The sequence below is a fragment of the Pseudopipra pipra genome, chromosome 25, assembly GCF_036250125.1.
Source record: "Pseudopipra pipra isolate bDixPip1 chromosome 25, bDixPip1.hap1, whole genome shotgun sequence".
In the NCBI taxonomy this organism is placed as follows: Eukaryota; Metazoa; Chordata; class Aves; order Passeriformes; family Pipridae; genus Pseudopipra; species Pseudopipra pipra.
Window position 1 is genome coordinate 5162364 of NC_087573.1, and position 19357 is coordinate 5181720.

Sequence of the window (19357 nt, forward strand, 5' to 3'; positions counted from 1 at the left end):
GCCAAAGGCCATTGTGTCGGGATCCACGGCTTCAGGCTGCCACGTTGATCAAATTCTTGACTGTTCCAGACAGGTGCTATGTCTTTACTAAACAGTTGATTTAAACCAATATGGGTCCACTGGTTGCAGCTGCACAGCGTTGTCACGGCCTCTCCTGGTGGCACTGGCTTGCTGAATTTTCCAGCTTCCCGAGGGTATGGCCTTGGACGTGCTTAGATCATTGCATAAGTGAGCTGGTGAGAAAACTAACAAGAAGCTTCAAGATGGTATGTGTTGGAGGCCCTTTAGCACTGCCCTGCACAGACATTGCCATTAGGTTACTACGTGGAGACAGCCAGGTAGACTATCTGGGCAGAGTGTCCCTGTGCTCCATGGACATTGTTTCTCCCACCCCAGCCCAGAAACTAGGTGGGAGCATCAGGGGTATGCTGGGGACATGCATAACCCCAGCCTTAGTCTATGCACCCCAAAATCTCTGGTGTGGGGTGGTGAGGGAAGGCCAATAGACAGAGTCCATGTCCAGGGTCATTCCATGGCCTCTGACACCCCTTCCAGATATTGGTGGGAGTTATCCAGTGATATCCTATCCTTGCCTGTAACATCAGTCTTGTGGTTTTCTGCCCGAGTACCAGCAGGAAAACCAGTGCTTCTCAGTTTCTGTAAAGCCCTAGATGCAGGACTTAAATGATACCAAAAGAGCTATTTTAAGTTTTACTTAAGCTTCTGAATTATGGGGGGGGGGGGTTCCCTTTTCCTGATTCCTTCCCCATATATGGGATCAGCGGCTGTTCACGGCCAGTGCTGCAAAACACATCCCAGACACCCATGGCAGGTCAGCCCCACTGCAGGGACATGTTGTCTGCCTTTCTGCCACAGTGCTGGGAGCATGTGGCCTCCACTGGCCTTTTAATTCTCAGTCCTCATGCTGGCATGGCAGCACAGGGTGCAGGAGAGCAGGGGAGAAGGCTGGAACAGGAGAGGAGCCCAGCTCTTTCTGGCTCCAGTGTTTCTGCCAATCCACTCAGAGATTTGGGCAGGATGTTGAAGAGGCTGACCACCTCTGATCAATGCCAGTGCCATGTCTCCAGCAGCACCCAGCACTACCCAGCTCCCAAGAAATAGAAGAGGCACTTCTTCCCCAGCTTAGCTAGTTAATAGTTGGCCATGCCACAAAGTGGAATGGTTTAAACTGCTTTTGGGATAGGTTGAATACAAGAGAAAACCAAACTTCTGTTCCATAAAAGCACCTGCCAAGCCCAACTCTAAATATAAATCATCTGCAGTGCCAGACCATCCCAAGCCAGTCCTGCTCCAGAGTGAATTATTGCTTTCCTTTCCTGCTTGAGTGCATTAAATGTATTCAGCCCTGTCATGATGTGATTGTTCCTCCTCTGACTTGGTTTGGCACACAGAACACCCCCCTCCAAGACAAGTGGGCTGAAACTCAAAGCCTGGACACTGCCTGGCTGCTCAGCAGGTGTTATGTTATGACATGATTTTCTCCTCTCGCACTCTGCGGATGTCCTGTTGCTTCTCTTTGCAATTTTCAGGGTCTTACTTAAGTTCCTTTGAAAATCCCAGCCCGCACAGGTAGCAACCACTGTCCCAACAACCATTTCTCACAGTCATGACTAAATTACTGCCACGAAGCAGGTTAAAAAAGCAAGTGCAAACCTTAAGGGAGGTCCTGCTGCCCCATCATTGCAATGGGCAGCTCCTCTCAGGGTAGAGCAGGGGGAATCCTAGAATGACAGACTGGTTTGGGTTGGAAGGGACCTTATAGCCCATCTCATTCCAACTCCCCTGCCATAGGCAGGGACATCTTCCACTACAGCAGGTTGCTCAGAGCCCCATCCAGCCTGATCCATCCTTGCAGTACAGCTCTCTGCTAGTGAACAGCGTAACAGAGCACCTGAATCCGTGATAAAATGCACAGGCACAAGGTTGTTATTCCCCCACAGCTCTTCCCTGCCTCTCCCATGTCTCTCAGTTATTCTGGTCAGAGGAGGACCCTGCTGGCTTGGCTCCTGAGGTCCAAAGCATCCGAAAGAGAAGAGAGACGACCAGGAGGTCACTTTGCCAGCTCTGGGCTGGACACAACTGTCACTCTTTGTTTGGCCAAAGTTTTGGCCAAGTCTTTTGGGACTGGAATGCAGTTTCCCACACAGGGGCTTTAAGTGCCGTCTGAGATAGCCTGTGGTATTGCAGACTGCTGTGGATACAAGGCAGGACCCACAGGAAATCCCTAACCTGATGACTCAAAGTCAGGGTGAGTGCAGGGTGCCACAGGGTCCCTGTTGAGATCCCTGTGGGTCAGTGCAGACAAGGTCTCAGGTGTCTGGGTGAAGCAGATGCTGTTGTGCAAAGTGTTTGACACTGTCACAAAGGCCTTGTCTCTAAACTGGTTGCCCAGAGAAGCTGTAGCTGCCCCATCCCTGGAAATGTTTAAGGCCAGGTTGGACTGGGCTTGTAGCAACCTGCTCCAGTGGAAGGGTAGGGGTTGGAGCAAGATGATCTTTAAAGTCCCTCCCAACCCAAGTCATTCTATCATTCTACCATTCTGTCATTCTGCATTTGGAATCTGCCCTGATGGGGGGCTGAGCGTGGACAGACAGACTGACCCCACCTGATCCCTCAGGGTACAGCAGTGCCAGCAGCAAGACCCCAGTCTTGGAGGCACAGGTGAAAATCTGTGGATAACACACAGCTGAAACAGTGTTTTTCCCTGTTGTTGTCGAATGACTGAAGCCACCACTCCTGCCTGCTGCCAGCATCACAGCATCCCATCACAGGAGCCAGCAGGATGAACCCTCTTGGGGGGGCTGGTGCCCACATTCTATGACTCATGGGCCAAAAAGAAAACCAATACCTGGTTCTGCTTGAAAATTGGGGTAGCCAGGAAAGGTAGAGTGCTGACACTACTTCAGGGCTTGGTTTCCCAGCTGATCCCAGCCCTGGTTTTCCCCGGGGCAAGCCCGAGCTTGGGTTCACAGGGTGACTCTGAAAGATGCACTTGTAAGAACAGGGCAGTGATGATGAGGAGAAACTTGGCCTCATGGTGCACAAGAAGCCAAATGGGAGCATTCACAGAAGCCCACCTTCTCATCTGTCAGCCAGCATTGCAACACAGCTGGCACTAGAGCTGGCTAGAGCAGTGTCAGAGACACCAGATCTGAGCCTTCCACCCATTCCAGGCATGACAGCACAGCCTTGGCTGTTCTGGATGTTTATGACACTGAATTGTCTTTGTTGGTTGCTCATCGTGGCTGGGAGTGTTTAAAAAGTGCCATTTAAACACAAGCTTCTGCACAGCCTTTCCAAACCAAATGTGGGAAGGACGAGTGCTTGAGTGTTTCTGGGGGCTGTTTCCTGAGACAGCACTGCCTCCCTCATCCCTCCTGCCAGCCCCCAGCTGCCACCGTGCCAGCCTTTGGGAAGCAGTTTGGAAACCAGGGGCCACGCTCACCTGTGCTGTGTCTGGCTGCAGTCTGGGACTGGTGTTTCTCAGTGCCAGTGTGCTGCATGCACATTCTCCACAGCTTGCTGCAAGTTCATGCATATGCCTTCGTGTAGAATCTGTGCTTACAGTCATGGAATCACAGGATCATTTAGGTTGGAAAAGGCCTCCAAGATCATAGAGTCCAACCGTTCCCGCAGCATTGTCCTGTTCACCACTAACCATGTCCCCAAGTGCCACAGCCACAGACCTTTTGAACACTTCCAGGGATGGTGACTCCACCACTGCCCTGGGCAGCCTGGGTCAGTGCCTGACCATCCTTTCAGGGAAGACACTTTTCCCAATATCCAACCTGAACCTCCCCTGCTGCAACCTGAGGCTGTTTCAGCCTTGTCCTGCCCCTTTTTCCCTGGGAGCAGAGCTGGACCTCCACCTGGCTCCACCCTCCTCTCAGGGAGTTGTAGAGAGTGAGAAGGTCCCCCCTGAGCCTCCCAGCTCCCTCGGCTGCTCCTCATCAGACTTGTGCTCCAGACCCTTCCCCTGCTCTGTTCCCATCTCTGGACAAGCTCCAGCCCCTCAATATCTTTCTTGTCATGAGGGGCTCAGAACTGACAGCAGCACTGAAGGTGCTTACAGCCCTATCAGGCTCTTTGTAGCTGCCCAGACCTTGCTGGGACTGAGCTGCCACCCTGACCACCCCTCAGCAAAGCACTTCTGAGGGTAGTGGGAATCTGCAGAGCAGCAAGTAGTGCTTAAAGCAAGACGAGGTACAAGGAATCTTTCAGGAGAGCTGAATCTGGAAAGCAGCTGGGCTGGGCTCAACAGACCACGGCAGCCCCTGTGGTAAACATGACCTTGGGCATAGGGGAGCTCAGGGCTGGCTGCAGCCTCACAGTGTGGGGGTACAGGTGTAGGGCTTGGTGCTGCACATGGCCAAGATGGAGATGGGGCTTCTCCTCACCTCTTGACCAGGCTGTGCTACCTGGGAAGCCTCTGTCCCCAACACAACCTTCCCCGGATAAGTCCCCCATAGGACATTAACTCATGGAGACCTGCATGCTTCATCTCCACAGAGCTTTCTAACAAGTATTTGAGAAGCAGTCCCTCTCCATGAGGCCACAGATTTGGGCATAAAGTCACAGAATCATAGAATCAGCTGGGTTGGAAGGGACCTTCGAGATCATCAAGTCCAACCCTTGATCCACTACTGCTGTGGTTGCCAGCCCATGGCACTGATGCCACATCCAGTCTCTTTTTAAAAACCTCCAGGGGCAGAGAATCCACCACTTCCCTGGGCAGCCCATTCCAAGGGCTGATTACCCTCTCTGGAAAGAAATTCTTCCTAATATCCAACCTATACCTCCCCTGGCACAGCTGCAGACCCAGCCCTCTTGTCTTGCTGAGAGTTGCCTGGGAAAAGAGACCAACCCCCCCCTGGCTCCCCCCTCCTGTCAGGGAGTTGCAGAGAGTGAGGAGGTCTCCCCTGAGCCTCCTCTTCTCCAGGCTGAACAGCCCCAGCTCCCTCAGCCTCTCCTCATAGGACTTGTGCTTGCATCTGGCATATTTAAGTGCTTGTTTTTCTCTGACCTAAGATCTTTTTTCCCCTTCTGGGTAAGAGAAATCAGTTATCACTGGAACAGTTTGCTCCAAGGAATCACAGGCAGGAAGACACAGGCTTCTCATCGAAGTTTTTCCTATTATTTCTTGCCAGCAAACCTCTTGTGCTTTTCCAGGAACTTCAGAGGATCTGTCCAGGAGTGCCAGATCAGGTACAATCCTCCATACCCCAGTAAGCAGATTCCTGTTCTTTGAGAGGCCGATGCACAGCTGCAGCACTGACATCAACACTTGGCAAGTCCAAATGTCTCACGTGCAAGGGGAAGAAGCCCAACCTCCAAATGCCAAGCCCTGCTCCTTCTGCCAGCTCTTTGTGCCTTTCTCCCTCCCTGACACTTGAGCCACCTCTCCATCCCAGCACGTGGGTTTTCCTATGGGGGCATGCACAGCGCTGGAGATAACACAGACACCTCAGAGCAACGTGCCAGAGAAACACAGAAACTCATCAGCTTTCCATCGGGGCCAGGTGGGGAACAGCTGCTCAGGAAACATCTTCTGTGTGTAAACACGGCCTGGCACCAAGAGCAGGGTCCCTCCAGGGCTGCAGACCCTCCCTGAGGTGGCTGTGCTTGGCACCCATGCTGTGAGCAGCGAAAGGATCCTCTCTCGATGCGCAGAAAAACCACACTTTCCCCTGAGTAACAGTTTCCTCAGCAAAAACTGCTCTTCAGCAAATGCAGGAGTTTCCAGGCAGCACACGTATATGGTGAAATTTTTTTTTAATGAAAACATATTGGAGGTGTTTGAGTCTGAAGAGAAGGGTTTTGTTTCAGTAGGTCTTTTCATTTTACTTCTGATTTTTCCAAATTCAGCCTCAGGTTAGTTTGTGCAGGTGCTGCCTGTCATTAAATATTGCATTGTCATGGCTAGGCTTTTAGTGAATGAAATGTTTTGATGTCAGCATAAAGCATTTCAATTAGCCACTCAGACATTTTCAACTAAAAAATTTATCAGGTTTGGTCCCCTGTAAGATATTTCCAAATTTTTCCTGCTTCTTCCAGGTAGTGACAGACACAAACTGCACTGAGATTCAGCATTGCACCAACTCCAACCCTCTAGTTCACCTGTACTGCTTTACTTGCTAGTTTCAGGACCTTGGGATCAAATTCTCCCCAGGGCAGTGGTGGTGGCCTGTTTTTGAAGGATTATTCTGCTCCAATGATTTGGAAATTCACTCCTGAACAACTACAGGACCCCGATGAAGTGACAGAATATTTGCAAGGAGAATGCTGTGGCAACTCCAGAGAGGAGCAACTCATTGCTGCGTGCTGGGCCCTGGCTGCTGTTTTGTCAGACACTGCTTGTCACCAGACAGCACCAGATAGAGGGGGAGGAGGAGGAACACAGAGCAACAGGCACTGTGGCCACTCAAACTGCAGCTGAACCAGAGGAACAATCCATGCTGGTAACAGTCACCCCTGCACAGAACAAGAAATCCAAGACCAAATCAGTTTGCACAGTGAGGGATGAAGAGAAGGAGGGCCCTCAGAACAGGAGGAGGAGGCAGGGCCAGAGATAATCACCTGATCCCCATCTGGGTGAGCTGCAAGATCCCTGAAAAGATTTCAGCTGTCACCAGGAGAGCCCCTGGTGACCTGGCTGCTCCAGGGCTGGGGTATCACAGCCCACAACATGAAACTAGAGAGTAGTGAAGTCAAGCAGCTGGGATCCCTGTGCTGGGATGTGGGCACTGACCAGGGGATTGGGAAGAGGACAGAAACTCTCAGCCTCTGGAGGCCACTGTCAAGTGTGAGGGAAAGGTGTTCTCTCAAGGGTGATCCAACAGTGCACCGAGACAAGTGGAACAGCACAAAGAAAGGTATCCAGTGGCTGAGAGAAGCAGCTGTGCTGGAGCTAATCTACAGGGATTCAAATAAAAAGCAGTCCCCTGTAGATCCAGAGGAGGTCCAGTGCACACAATCTATGGGGCAAAAGTTTCAGAGTTTCTGCTACTGGGAGCAAGTGCCCCCCTGCTCCAGAGAGGGGGGACACACCATGAGATAACCTGTGGTTTTACCTACATGACCACAGAGAAGACATGAAATGGGATGGAAAACCCACCTCTGCCCCAGCAGCAGGGGTACATGAGTCGAGAGGAAGAACAACCATCCCAGAAATTCTTCAAGGATAAATGCCACTCCACTTTCCAGTGGGCAGGTCCTCAGACAGAAGAGGAGGGTTGATGTTCCTTCTGATCCTCTTGAAGGGACCTCCAGTTCATATTTACAAGAAGTGAGTAATGAGTATTTGTGACCAAGACTAGAGGGGCCCTGCCTCCAGCCAGGTGGAGGAAAGGGGCAATCAGACCTAGTGGACTGTGTGGATGTGATGGCACATCAGACCCACAAGAGTATAAGGCTTCAGTGCCCAGTGCACAGTGTACCCTGATGCCACTGAGATATGTAGGGGCAGAATCCATCTCTATTTCTGGGGTGACAGGGCGATCCCAACAGCTGGAAGCTGAAGTGACCCTGACTGGGAAGGAATGGTAAAAACACCCCACTGTGACAGGCCCAGGGGCCCTTTGTATCCTTGGCACAGATTACCTCAGGAGAGGGTAATTCAAAGACACAAACCAGCATATTTGGGCTTTTGGGAGAGCTGCTGTGGAGACAAAGGAAATGAGACAACTGAATATCTTGCCTGGTCTCTCAGAGGACCGTTCTGCTGTGGGACTGCTGGGGGTTGACGACAAGTGCTGATGGCCACCACAACATCCTTGAGATGATTCATGAACTGGAGAGCCAGGGAGTGGTCAGCAAGACTTGCTCTCCCTTTAATAGCCCTATGGCCAGTGCATAAGTCCAGTGGAGAGTGGAGACTGACAGTGGACTGTTGTGTCCTGAACAGAGTCACAGCACTGAGTGTCACTGTGCTGGACAAGCTGCAGCTTCAAGTGGCTTCAAGGACATTTGCGTAGGGAATGTGACAGATGCACCAGTTGCCCCTGTTTGCTGTTCACTGCTCATTATCTTGTTCAAAAGGCTTTGGCTTGGCAGCAGAGAGGAAGATGCTTTTGGGTTCACCTTTACCTGGTAGCTGTAATGGGTGTTAAGAGGATAATTCCTCCCACAGGAGGAATTTTTGTCTCCAGAAAGCCCCGCGAGTGGGGACTTGAAACCCAGCAGAGACCTGGAGAAGGACAGGAAAAAAGCCCTGAACACAAGGAGACGTGAGGCTCTTTTCATGGATCTAGAGGAGACCATTTCATTGCCAAAAGTCAGGACATTGCTGGGCTGTGGCTGCTCCAAAGGACACAGTGGGCAGAAAAGTCGTGTGCTTGCAATCTCAATTTTCTTGCTTTAAAAAAGTATTCCTTGCTCTCATTCATGCCACAATATTTCTTTTTAGTTTAGAGGTTCTTTTAGATTTGATGTGCTCACACTAACAAGAATGTTAAGGTTGACCCAGGTCCTCCACTTGCCAGCTCCAAATCCTATTACATGAGGCTAACACATAAAAAGAGTTTTAAAGAACCTGAGAAGTCCTGCTTGGGCATTTCCCAGACAGAAAGTATTTTTCTTTTCAAATGACTTTCGGTTTAGAATGTCCTTCCTGGGATGATTTTTTTTTTTTAATGTCAACTTGGGGGGAGGGGTGTGGAAACCACACCTTTTGTGTTATTTTCATTAACCCAAACCAATTCTTTCATGGGAGTCACCAAAAACATGAATTTGCAGAATGGTAACAGAAAAGAAAAATGTGGTTCTTTCCCAACATCCAATTCAAAGCAGGCTCTGCATTGGCTGCTCTGTCTAGAAGGTGAAAGATGGAAGGGGAGGAGGCTCCATCAGCCTCATCCTCAGTTTGCTGTGAGACTCCTCATCTCCAGCTCTGTGTGAATGGGCACAGAAAGCACCAGGGCACTCATACACCTGTAGACCAGAAGATGTCAGTGCCTATCGTGCTCCTAAGAGCTGTATCCAGCCAGACAAGCCATGTGCTCCCTGACTCCTCACAGCACAAGTGCTTTCTCCTGTGATCCTCATGTTCCCCCGGGCAGCCAGGACAGCTGCAGAGAGGAGAAGGAGCCAAGGAGGAAAATCTCCATGAGTTCAAGGAGCATTTGACAACACTCTCAGGCACATGGTGGGATTGTTGGGGCTGTCCTGTGCAGGGCTAGGCCTTGAATTGATCTTTGTGGAACCCTTCCAGCTCAGGTTGTTTTGTGATTCCATGATTCTGTGACACACTTAGGAAAATTCACAATTTTGCCTTTTTGGAAGAAATGCCCTTATGTTCTGATCCAAGTTTCCTTCCTGCCCCACGGCACAGTGGTTGCTGTTCCTCAGCCACATTTCACCCGTGGGGCTGCAGCCTGTTCTGCCAAGTCACCTGCCCTTCTCCTTGCCCTGGGCTCTGCACCCCACACCTTCCTGTCTCCTCCACTGCCAAGAGGGAGCCCTTCCCCTGGCAGACTCTGTGTGCCCTGGCATGGGATGGCTTTACTGATAGCCCTGGCCCAGCACATGAATTCTAAAAGTGATTTCTTCTTGTTCTCACACCAGCCAGTCCCAGGGGCAGAAAGGCATCGTTCCTCTGCCCAGCCCCTCTCTGCTCCCGTGCTGGAGGGCACCTGACACGGAGCAGAGCCAGGGCAGGTACAGGAGCAGATGGAGGAGCAGTAGCCAGAGTAGCATCAGAGCTCTGCTCACTGTGGGTCACTGCTCTCACTGCACAGACCCGACTTCTGAAGACCTTCTGGTGCAGGGATGGGCTTAATCTCAGCCTGGCAAACTGGCTGAGACTTTATTATTGAAACATTGTGGAGATCTGGGATAGGGCCTACACATGGGGGATGATCCAAGATGACTGATCTGTTTTCAAACGTGGAGAGGTGGGAGTAGAAACACGTTGTGCTCTTGCCCATTGCAGTGATATGGGGTGGAAGCAGGGCTGGTGCCTCCAGATATGGTGTGATGCAAATGAGCTCTTACTGCTTTGATCTCTTTATCTTCCCTTTCTCCTTCTCTTTGTGGAGACTACCTTCAGAGCAACTTTCAACCTGCAGGCTTTTAGGAAAAATTTCAGCTGGTTCTATGGCTCCAAGTACCATTCTATTGTCAGCCCCAGGTTTGCCCTGAGCAATTCAGGCATTTTGTGGGGACCTTGGAGATTTCAAGATAAAGAGGAAAAGAGATAGCAAGAACCTTTATGAATCACTCTAGTATAATCTAAAGAATTTCTGAAACCATCATCTATTGCCTTTGGGCTTCTTTTCTGGTGGTGTAATTGTGTGTTTTTACTGGATTTTAATGAGAGTGGCCAGGAGAGAAACAGTGCTCAAGCCCCAGGGATTTCAGAGAGACAAGGGTGTTTCATGCCTTGTAAGAACAGGATAAGGGTGGGAATTTTGGTCTGGTTTGTTCAGGTCCCCCAGAAATCAGACTGCTGGACTGGGAGGCCTTAATGCTGTAATTGTGCAATTAATTAATCAAGAGGATGCCAAGTCATTAGCTTCTTCCCACAATCGTAAAAAATTCTGCTCATCTGCCTGAGTGTAAGGAAGATGTTTTTTATCATCCAGGAAGCCTCATGTTCAGCACCAACACTGAGAGGAGCTAGGCTGAGCCTGTGCTGGAAAGAGAGCACATTAGTATCCTGAATATCTTGAAAAATATTAAGATATTCATAGAGTGGAGAAATTTAGGGGTTGAGAAGACAGTCACCATCTGGGATTCTTAGTAAGTTTTTGTAGGCTCAAACCAGGATGGCAGCCTGGTGTGTCCTTTGGGGTGACCTTGCCTCCTTACAAGCAGGGAACACAATGTTCATTTCCCTAAATACTGAAGGTCCTGTCCAGGGGCTTGGGCCATGTCTGTCATCACTTCCAGGTGTTGCCACATTGCACTGGATTTCACTGAGGCAGGAAAGAAGCCAGGAGCCCATGGAGTACCCCACTGTGGGCTCTGTGGAGGTCTGGGAACAGCAACCTGAGCTTGCAGAAACCCTGCAGAGCAGAATTCTGCTTGAAGGCAACTACGAGCAGGAGGACACAGACTTCTCATTCTGCTGAGTGACGGAGGGACCCATGAGAGCACCTCAGGGGACTGAAGTTGGGGACCAGACTTTTTGCCCCTTTGGAGTAGAGAGAGGTGTTTGGGGAGTATCTTCTCTCAGCCACGGGTAGGAGTTGCTCTTTCTGTAGGATGTCCTGTGACAGCTCCCTGGAGAGCATCTCTGCCAGCTCTGTGGATTTTCAGATCTGGACCAGACACACATCTGGCTCTGAAGGCTTTCTGCTTGGCCTTGGTCAAAACCCTACCCCAAAACCCTCTCACCTTTGAACCCTCTTGGCTGAGCAGTTGCAGTCTCGTTGTGTTACTCTGAAGGCACTTCAACCTGTGTTGCTTTAGGTCTGTTGATTTCTGCTTGTGTTAATTCCCACCAGAGTGAATCTCTGGGGAAACACTTTGCTTTTCCCCTGGGGAAAGGCATGTCAGGAGCTTTTAGGTCACAGGCAGGGTTTGTCTCTCCCCAGTTTTGTGGGCAGCTTTTAGGCACTTTGAGTTTGTGAGAGACGCATCAATCCTGCTGTCCCCAGAGGTGTGTCCTGGGGATGTTGCTCAGGCCTTTCTCAGGCAAGTATTGCAGGGTGCCCTCCATGCAGCCCCCTTATTGTAATATAGAAACCTCTCCTTTTGGCCCCAGAACACCCACGTCCACAAAGCCCTGCAGAGCTGAGTCTCGTGGGGCTGTGCACTCCCCACAGGAACATCCATGGCTCCATGCTTCAGAGCACCCACCACCCCAGCCTGAATCCCACCTCCCCAAGCAGTGATGCCAAAGATAAACTCCTTTGATCTTTAAAGCTCATATCATTCCTTAGCTAAAACACTGTGGTCACCAGTAGAGAGCATGGCAGGCAGTCCTGCCAGGGAACCCAAAGCAGAGTGTGTGTCACCTCATTTTTTGGTAAGGAAGATAGCTAATCAGGGAATAATCAAAGGTTGTTCATGAAAGAAGGTGACATCAAAGCAAATAATTTAAGGAACCCCTCGAGGGCCAGAGGAGTTGTAAGGTCTGAGACTGAATCACATGAGCTCAGTTTCCATGAACTGTGTCTCAGTTTTCCTGCAGGTACAAGTTAGAAATGCTTACAATAAATGTTTCGAATTAGTTGGGGAAGGGGGGGAAGTTAAATCACAGTAATTATAGCCATGATGGCGTTGGTGCAGTGCCATTTGAAAGCGTAGGTATTTTCAACACCTAATGCAGGAGGCCTTAAAAGACATTGCTTCTTGGATAAGTGGTGTGATACCAGCACAGTTTCAGTTCTGGGAGTAGTGGAGTAGTTCACTCTACTGGCAGCATTTCAGAGCAGAGCCATGAAGGATGATTTGACAGCTAAAGGATTCCTGCTTTTGTTTGATATCTTGTAGAGAGGACAGACAGGCCAGTCACTGAGGAGGGGAACAGGGGGGCTTTGGGGTAGGAGAGGGATGGCTTGTCCCAGAACACCAATCCTGTGTGGTGTCATGGACTCACGGGCAAGAATCTGCACAGCTCTTCTGCAGGTCCTACACTGCAAACCAGGGTGAAGCTGCAGCACCTCATTTCTTCTCCTACCTTTCTAATTTCTTTTAGAGTTTAGGGGACTTTGGGACTTGAATCATATTCTTTGTGCATTTCTGTAGTGCCTGCTATGGTACAGTCCTTATGTTTGGAGTGGGTTCTCCAGTGCAAATGACAACAGCTGTGCACAGACATGAGTGACCCAGCACTTGTTTGACTTCACTGGATGCTGGTCACTCAAAAGAGAGAACCTAGTTTGGAAAGTCAAAGTCACTGACAGAGCTAACAAAGATCAGAGGAGTCCCTAACCCATTTAGTCCATGAATCCTTAGTCCTTCTGCCAGATGCTGCAGAAAAAAAATAATCCAACAAGGTTCAAATACCATGGGTTCCTTTTAAATTAGCTTAATGTGGTTGACTGAAGTAACCACCCCCAAACACTTGAAGAGATAAACAGCTTCTCTGATTGCTCTGACAGGAAGCACTTCCACTCTTGCCTGTGCTGGGGATGTACACAACACAAGAAACCTTACTAAGAGGAAAAGCACGAGCTTGGAAAAACACAGCAACAAGTCAACAACATCTTTAAATGAGTAATAAGTCAAATATTTACTCCCACAACACTTCAGGCAAGAATCCTGTGCCTCAGCTCTCACACAAGCATGGACAGCCTGTGGAGAAATCTCTCGTACTTTTGTGGCTATAAAAAAAATCACCAGGTCCAGAGCTGTACTCAGGAAGTTCATTTCCAGGCCTTGGAGGAACTTGTTCCTCCATCACAACATCTGTCCTTGCACGTCTCCTCCATGATGTTCTCAGGCCACGGCCAGGCCAGGAATTCTACCACACCAAGCCAGGTGTGATATCCCTGCTCTGGAGGAGCTGGAGTGGGGTCCCTGTGGGAAGGCACACTGGAGAGTCAATGGCCAAGTGGAGTCACTGGCACCACATTTGCCTTGCTGTTCATTAGCTAGCAGACTGCTGACAGGGTTTGCACTTTCAGGGTCCCCTTTTCAAGGTTCTGGGTGTAGATGTGCTGCGCTCGAGTCCTGCAGGACTGCAAACCACCAGAGCATTCAAAGGGCCAAAACATCAGTAAGTTTTAAATAAAATTACTCCAAATGTTTCCTATGCAATAACCTTAGAAATCTGGGCTGGGTTTTCTCCACTGCCCAAAGAGATGGTGGGAAAGAGCCCCTTCTCTCAGACTTGCCCATGGCCAGAAGCCCCAGGGGTGCAGGAGGGTGAGAGGGGCTTTTTAAGAAAAGCCACGTGCTGTGGAGCTGTGAGGCTGCCACAGTGATGGGATAATAGTATTTCACCTCTACATTTTGGAAGATTTCTTCAAAAACCAGTGGGTTTTGTTCCCTTTTAGATATGGATCAAGGGGGAGGAAAGAAGTGTTCAAGGCCAGGTTTGACAAGGCTTGAAGCAACCTGGCCTGGTGAAAGGTGTCCCTGCCTGGGGGATTGGAACGAGATGAGCTTTAAGTTCCCTTCCAGCCCAAACCATTCTGTGATTCTATGATTCAAAATCATATTTGACCTCTCATTGTCCTCAGCCACACACTGGGACTGATGCTGAGGGTCTGCACATCCCTGCAGCCCACCCCCCAGCCAGGGGTGCAGTGCAGGCACTGTCCCCATCATGCCTGGAGGAGGGCTGGGCACCTAAAAGGCAGATCCACGAGGTCTGAAAAGTATCTCCTGCAGCGAGCAAGGAGTATTCCACTCACTGCCAGCAGAAGGCAACTTGAGGAGTAAGCCTTGCACTTTCAAGGAGATCTTGGATGTTTCAGATCTGTATTTTCTTTCACAGTCTTTCATTTTACACTATTTTTTGTTATTTTCACATTGTTCCACAATGTCAAAACATCAGACTGATTCATTACAACACAAACAGGAGACACTTTGATGTAGGAAAAAAAGATGTTTTAATGAGTGCTAAGTAGCAACTGCCCTTAGGGGGTTTAGAAATAAAAATAGAAGCATCACAAAATAGTATTTTAACTCTTGTATCTCGGGATCATCCAAATGTAGAATGCAGAGTTGCACACAAAACAGTGCAGGCAATAACTTTATTTTTTTTATTCATTCTGAAGACAGAATTTTGAATTCTCATAGGTTTTTGGTGAGTTTTTCACCACTTCTTTGGAGAGGAGAAAGTTTCCCTGTAGCATTTTCAAATAGGGCTCATGAAGGTGTGTGGTTTTGTCACAGGACAGCTCCCCAGAGAAAATGTAAGGGCGGGCTTCTGACCCTCCCGAGGTGTCAGCTGCCCCCACCAGTGCCAAATAGAGCTGGTGGGTTTGTTTACTGGGGGGGAGTGGGGTGGAAAACTGTGAAAAATGCAGAAGATTCTGTATCCCCCAGCTGTTCTGCTCTTTGCTAACAGAATTCAGGCATTGTTTCACTGAAGACTACGAAGGCATTTCAATAATTTTTTCAATAAACCCGTTTTCCAGTGAAGTGATTTCCTGCCCTCTGGAGCCTGGGATGCTCCAGAGCATTTGATATGTGACCTGCAGGGACCTCAGGTGTTCTGAGCAGATGGAGCTGTCTTGGAGAGGTCCATCTTGTGTGACTGGATTCTCCTGAGGGACTTTTCTCCTTCATGCTTCAGTCCTTGTCCTTGGCACAAGCCTCCTTCCTCCATGCCTTTGTCCAATGCCAAGAGAGATTCCCACTGACACTGGGGAGAGGGGGAACATCCTTGCTCAGGCTCACAAGTCTGTGAGATTTACACGAGGAAAAAGTGAAGTAAATTACCTTTATTTTTCTGTTGTCCCTGCTTATTGTCCCATTACACCTGCCTGCCTCTGCTGTTTGGTCTCAGCAGTCCAAAGAGCCAAACTGTGCCCTGTCCATCGACCAAAAATATCCCCTTCTGCCCTCACACAAGACTACCCAGAACCCCAGAAGACATTGACCACGATTGCTTTGCTTGGTAGGGGACATGGTTCCCACTGGTTTTAATAATGCCAGCTTTTAATTCGGCCTCTTCTTCCCTCATAATTGTAAAGACCAATGCTCCCTGGCTCACCTGGACACACCTTGGTCTAGCTTTGGGTGAGCAGCGTGGGTTTCTTCACGTGCAGCTGCTCATGAGGGCAGGGTTGCAGCTATCAGGTGTGAGAGCTCATGAACAGCTTTGGAGCCCAGAAACATCCTTTTTTTTGCCAACTACCAGCTTGTGTATTGAACCACTTGCTCTAGACTTTGCTACTTTCCTACCCTAAGATGAGAGATGGCAAAGAGTGAGACAAGCACAATCAGCCAGATTCCCTCCCACCCCCCTAAACTCAGTTTGTCACCCACAGAGCCAACCTCCACCCCTCATTCCTGGTGGTGGTCTCCAGTTTTTCCAGTGTAGAGCAGACCAGTCCGATGGGAGGTACTCCTTCTCTCATGGATTGCTCTCTCCTCGAAAGCAGCTGTCTGTGCACACTCTGGAAGAGCTCCCTGTGAGGGCTGGAATGACCAGTCGTGACAGAGAGATGCTCTTGGGCCTAAGGACACACTGTCCTACTCCAGTGTCACGGGGCTTCCTGTTCACCCTCCAAAAACTGTGAGACAGCAATACTGCTTGTGCTGTTGGGAAATGTCCTAACTTGCTTCATAACTTGGAGAAGCTCAGACAGACCACCCTGAAGGAGCCAGCTCTCTCTGGCCACTCCTGGCCATCCCTCTGTACGGCAGAGCCTGGGCTGGGATCAGATGTTAATGTTGAAATCCTGTTTGCAGAGGCCTCCTGCCTTCCCTCTTAGCAGAGAGGGGACACAGAGCCTGGCACTGAGGTTTATTCTGTGCAAACCACTGTGTGTCTGATCAGACTTCTGTTTTTCTTCCCTGCCAGAGACCTGAGCATGAACAACATCAGCCGGCTGCAGCCCCGCACGCTCCGTCACCTGCGGTTCCTGGAGGAGCTGTGAGTACTGCAGGGGCACAGCGAGGGCAGGGTGGCAGGGGGGACACTGGGGAGAATCCTGTAGCACTGGTCACAACCCCCAGGGATGGCACTGCAGCTACAGGCTGAGGTGGAAGGAGACTGCCTGCTGGGACGGGGTTTATTTGCTCCTCTAGCTTTCGCTGAGGTTGTCACCTTCAGGCCGAGATGATGCATGTACCAAAAGCCAAAATAAAAGAGGACCTAATCCTCTGTGAAAAAATCAACACTGTACCTCGGGGCAGAGCCAGCAAACAGAGAGCTTCATTCACCCTCCTGCAGGCAGGGTCCCCCTCACAGCCTCTGCAGCCCCAGAGACACACCACAGACACACCAGAGACACCCCGCGCACTTCGCAGTTCGGATGGAAACAAGCCTGGACAATGGAAGTCAAAAAAATTTGCCCCAGAGGCTGAGGTGTCCCACCAGGCACCAATGTGCACTGCAGTCTGAGCAGGCACAGCAGCAGTCTCAATCCCTGGGATCAGCATGTGGCTGTGTGTCAGTGAAGGAGTGGCCCCACTTCTGAAAGTGTGAAAATTAACCACCAGCACAAGAAACCACTGGAATCCTTTGCAAGCCCCAAAAAAATGGGAGCCCGGGGGGCAGAATATTGAGGTTGGCCATTTCTGCATGAGTAAATTGCACCTGTATGGTCTTACTCCACTTGACCATGAGAAATACCTCCAGGTGTTATTCTCATGCTATTGTTACTTTCAACACAACAGCTTCTGTTGGGAAGCACAGTTTCTTCAAAACACTATTATTGCATCTCATGATATACTAATATAAATGCTGCATTTGATGTGTGTTGCAAACTTATTGTGCATATAACAGTCACTACAGCTTAATCTGTCTAAATGAGACACTTTCACTTTACTGAACCAGATCTTGCCACCACCACTAGGCACAACATTGACATTTCAAAAATGGTAGTTTCTAAAATGTCAGAATCACAGACTGGTTTGGGTTGAAGGGACCTTAAAGCCCATCTCCTGCCATGGGCAGGGACACCCTTCCACTAGCCCAGGTTGCTCCAAGCCCTGCCCAACCTGGCCTTGGACACTTCCAGGGATGGGGCAGCCACAGCTTCTCTGGGCAACCTGTGCCAGGGCCTCCCCACCCTCACAGGAAGAGTTTCTTCCTCATGTTTTTTACTTCAAGTAACTCATCATCACCTGTCTGTAGTTTACATTCATGAGAGTTGTAAGGACCCCAGCTACCCAAAAGCCCCTTCCCAGCTGCCATTTACAGGCTGAGCAGGAGGCATTTTTGATCATCTTTTAGCTTTGGAGCCAGAGCTGCCCAAAGAAGGTGGATTTTCACCGCTTTGCATCCATCCTGCAGCCTCTCTCTTTTCATTTTGTCAGCATCCATGTCAAAGTGTGGACACCCGACACCTTTACTGGGGGTAATGAAGCTTTTCACACACACAGACCAGCCTCTGCTGTGTACAATTAGCAGTTGTCTTGCTGCAAGCAACCGTGTCCTCATTACGTCATGTACAAACAGAGCAGTCTCAACCAGCAGTGAATAAATATTCATAGGCTCCAAAAGAGCCAGCTTCCCACAGCCAAAAATAACTATGAATGAAACAGGCAAAGGGGAAAAATTTAAACAGGAAAATCTGAAAAATAATTGGAAGTTGTTAGATAACATTTTACTAGAGGTTCAAAATGCCACAAGTCCTCCTCCTCCAGGAAGGAAAGGAATTTTGACTAGGGAAAAACATCATAGTTAGGGGAAAGAAATGCAAACTGCAGCATCATATATCTATGCATAGCAAAGTGCCTGCTTGAATTTGATAACAGTAAGACAGTAATCCTATTTATGGAAATCAAGTAATTGATATGAAATCAAGCAAGGGAGGATTTTATATGCTACGAGTAATTAAAAGTGATTCTTTCAACAGCAGCTAGACAGGGACAGCATGTACAGTATTCATAGGGCTGTCATCGACCAGTAATGCCACTTGCCTGGCATTTCCCCTGCTCTTTTCATTTATATCTTTACCAAATTTTCAGCCCAAAACATTACATCAGGACTTTGACATTCAGGCTGGGATCACCCTCTGTGCCAGGACACGCATAAGAATCAAGCAAACAAATCCTGCCTGTTTAGACATCTCAGGGGAAGTTTGCTCAGGTTCCACAGCTCAGGTCTCTGCTGGTTCCATCCACCCAGGACATATTGCCTTGAGTCTGCCAGGGTGACCTGCAGCACAGGAGACCAAGCCCTCTGTCTGCATCCCCGTGGCAGAACTGCCCATGCTGGGACATGCCAAGTGAGTGAAGAGCAGAAACCCCTGTTGAGCAGTGAAGGACAATCCAGGCATCCCAAATCCAAGTATCCCAGTGTTAGTATCTCCTGGGGAGGAGAAACACCTGCCTGCCTGCCCTCTGCCTGCCCCCTCTCCGGGCAGGGAAGTGCTGACAATGAAGAGGACTCTGCTGCAGCCCATCCTTGCTGCAAGTGCCTGTCTTCAGTTAGATGGAAGCCCTTCAGCAGGTTTCTCATCCCCAGGGATTTGGGGGGACTGTTGTGGCCTTAGTCTGCCTTCTACACTCCCTTATGTTCCCTGTTACATCCTTGATAAACTGTGTGGGTAACAGGATGGAGCAACTGAAGACAAAATTTGCAAAATTCAGTTTGAGGTGAACCAAAACTGCTGTTCTGGGGCTTTGGTCAACCCCAAAAATTTCTTCTAACCTGATAGAAAGTACTTTCATCTTCAGGTTATTTCTTAACATTTCCTCTTTTACTTTTAGTCAAACCTGAAAAGAAAATGGTATTTCAAATGATATTTGCTTTACTGCAAAGATG

General features: G+C 49.4%; 1 protein-coding gene across 1 annotated transcript in view; it reads left to right on the forward strand.

Annotated features, from left to right (window-relative positions):
* LGR6 (leucine rich repeat containing G protein-coupled receptor 6) overlaps positions 1 to 19357 on the forward strand; it is a 134818-nt gene that overhangs the window by 29241 nt on the left and 86220 nt on the right. The window contains exon 2 of the mRNA XM_064636024.1: positions 16445 to 16516. Within this exon, the coding sequence (XP_064492094.1) occupies positions 16445 to 16516 (72 nt within the window). The remainder of the gene's footprint in view (positions 1 to 16444; positions 16517 to 19357) is intronic.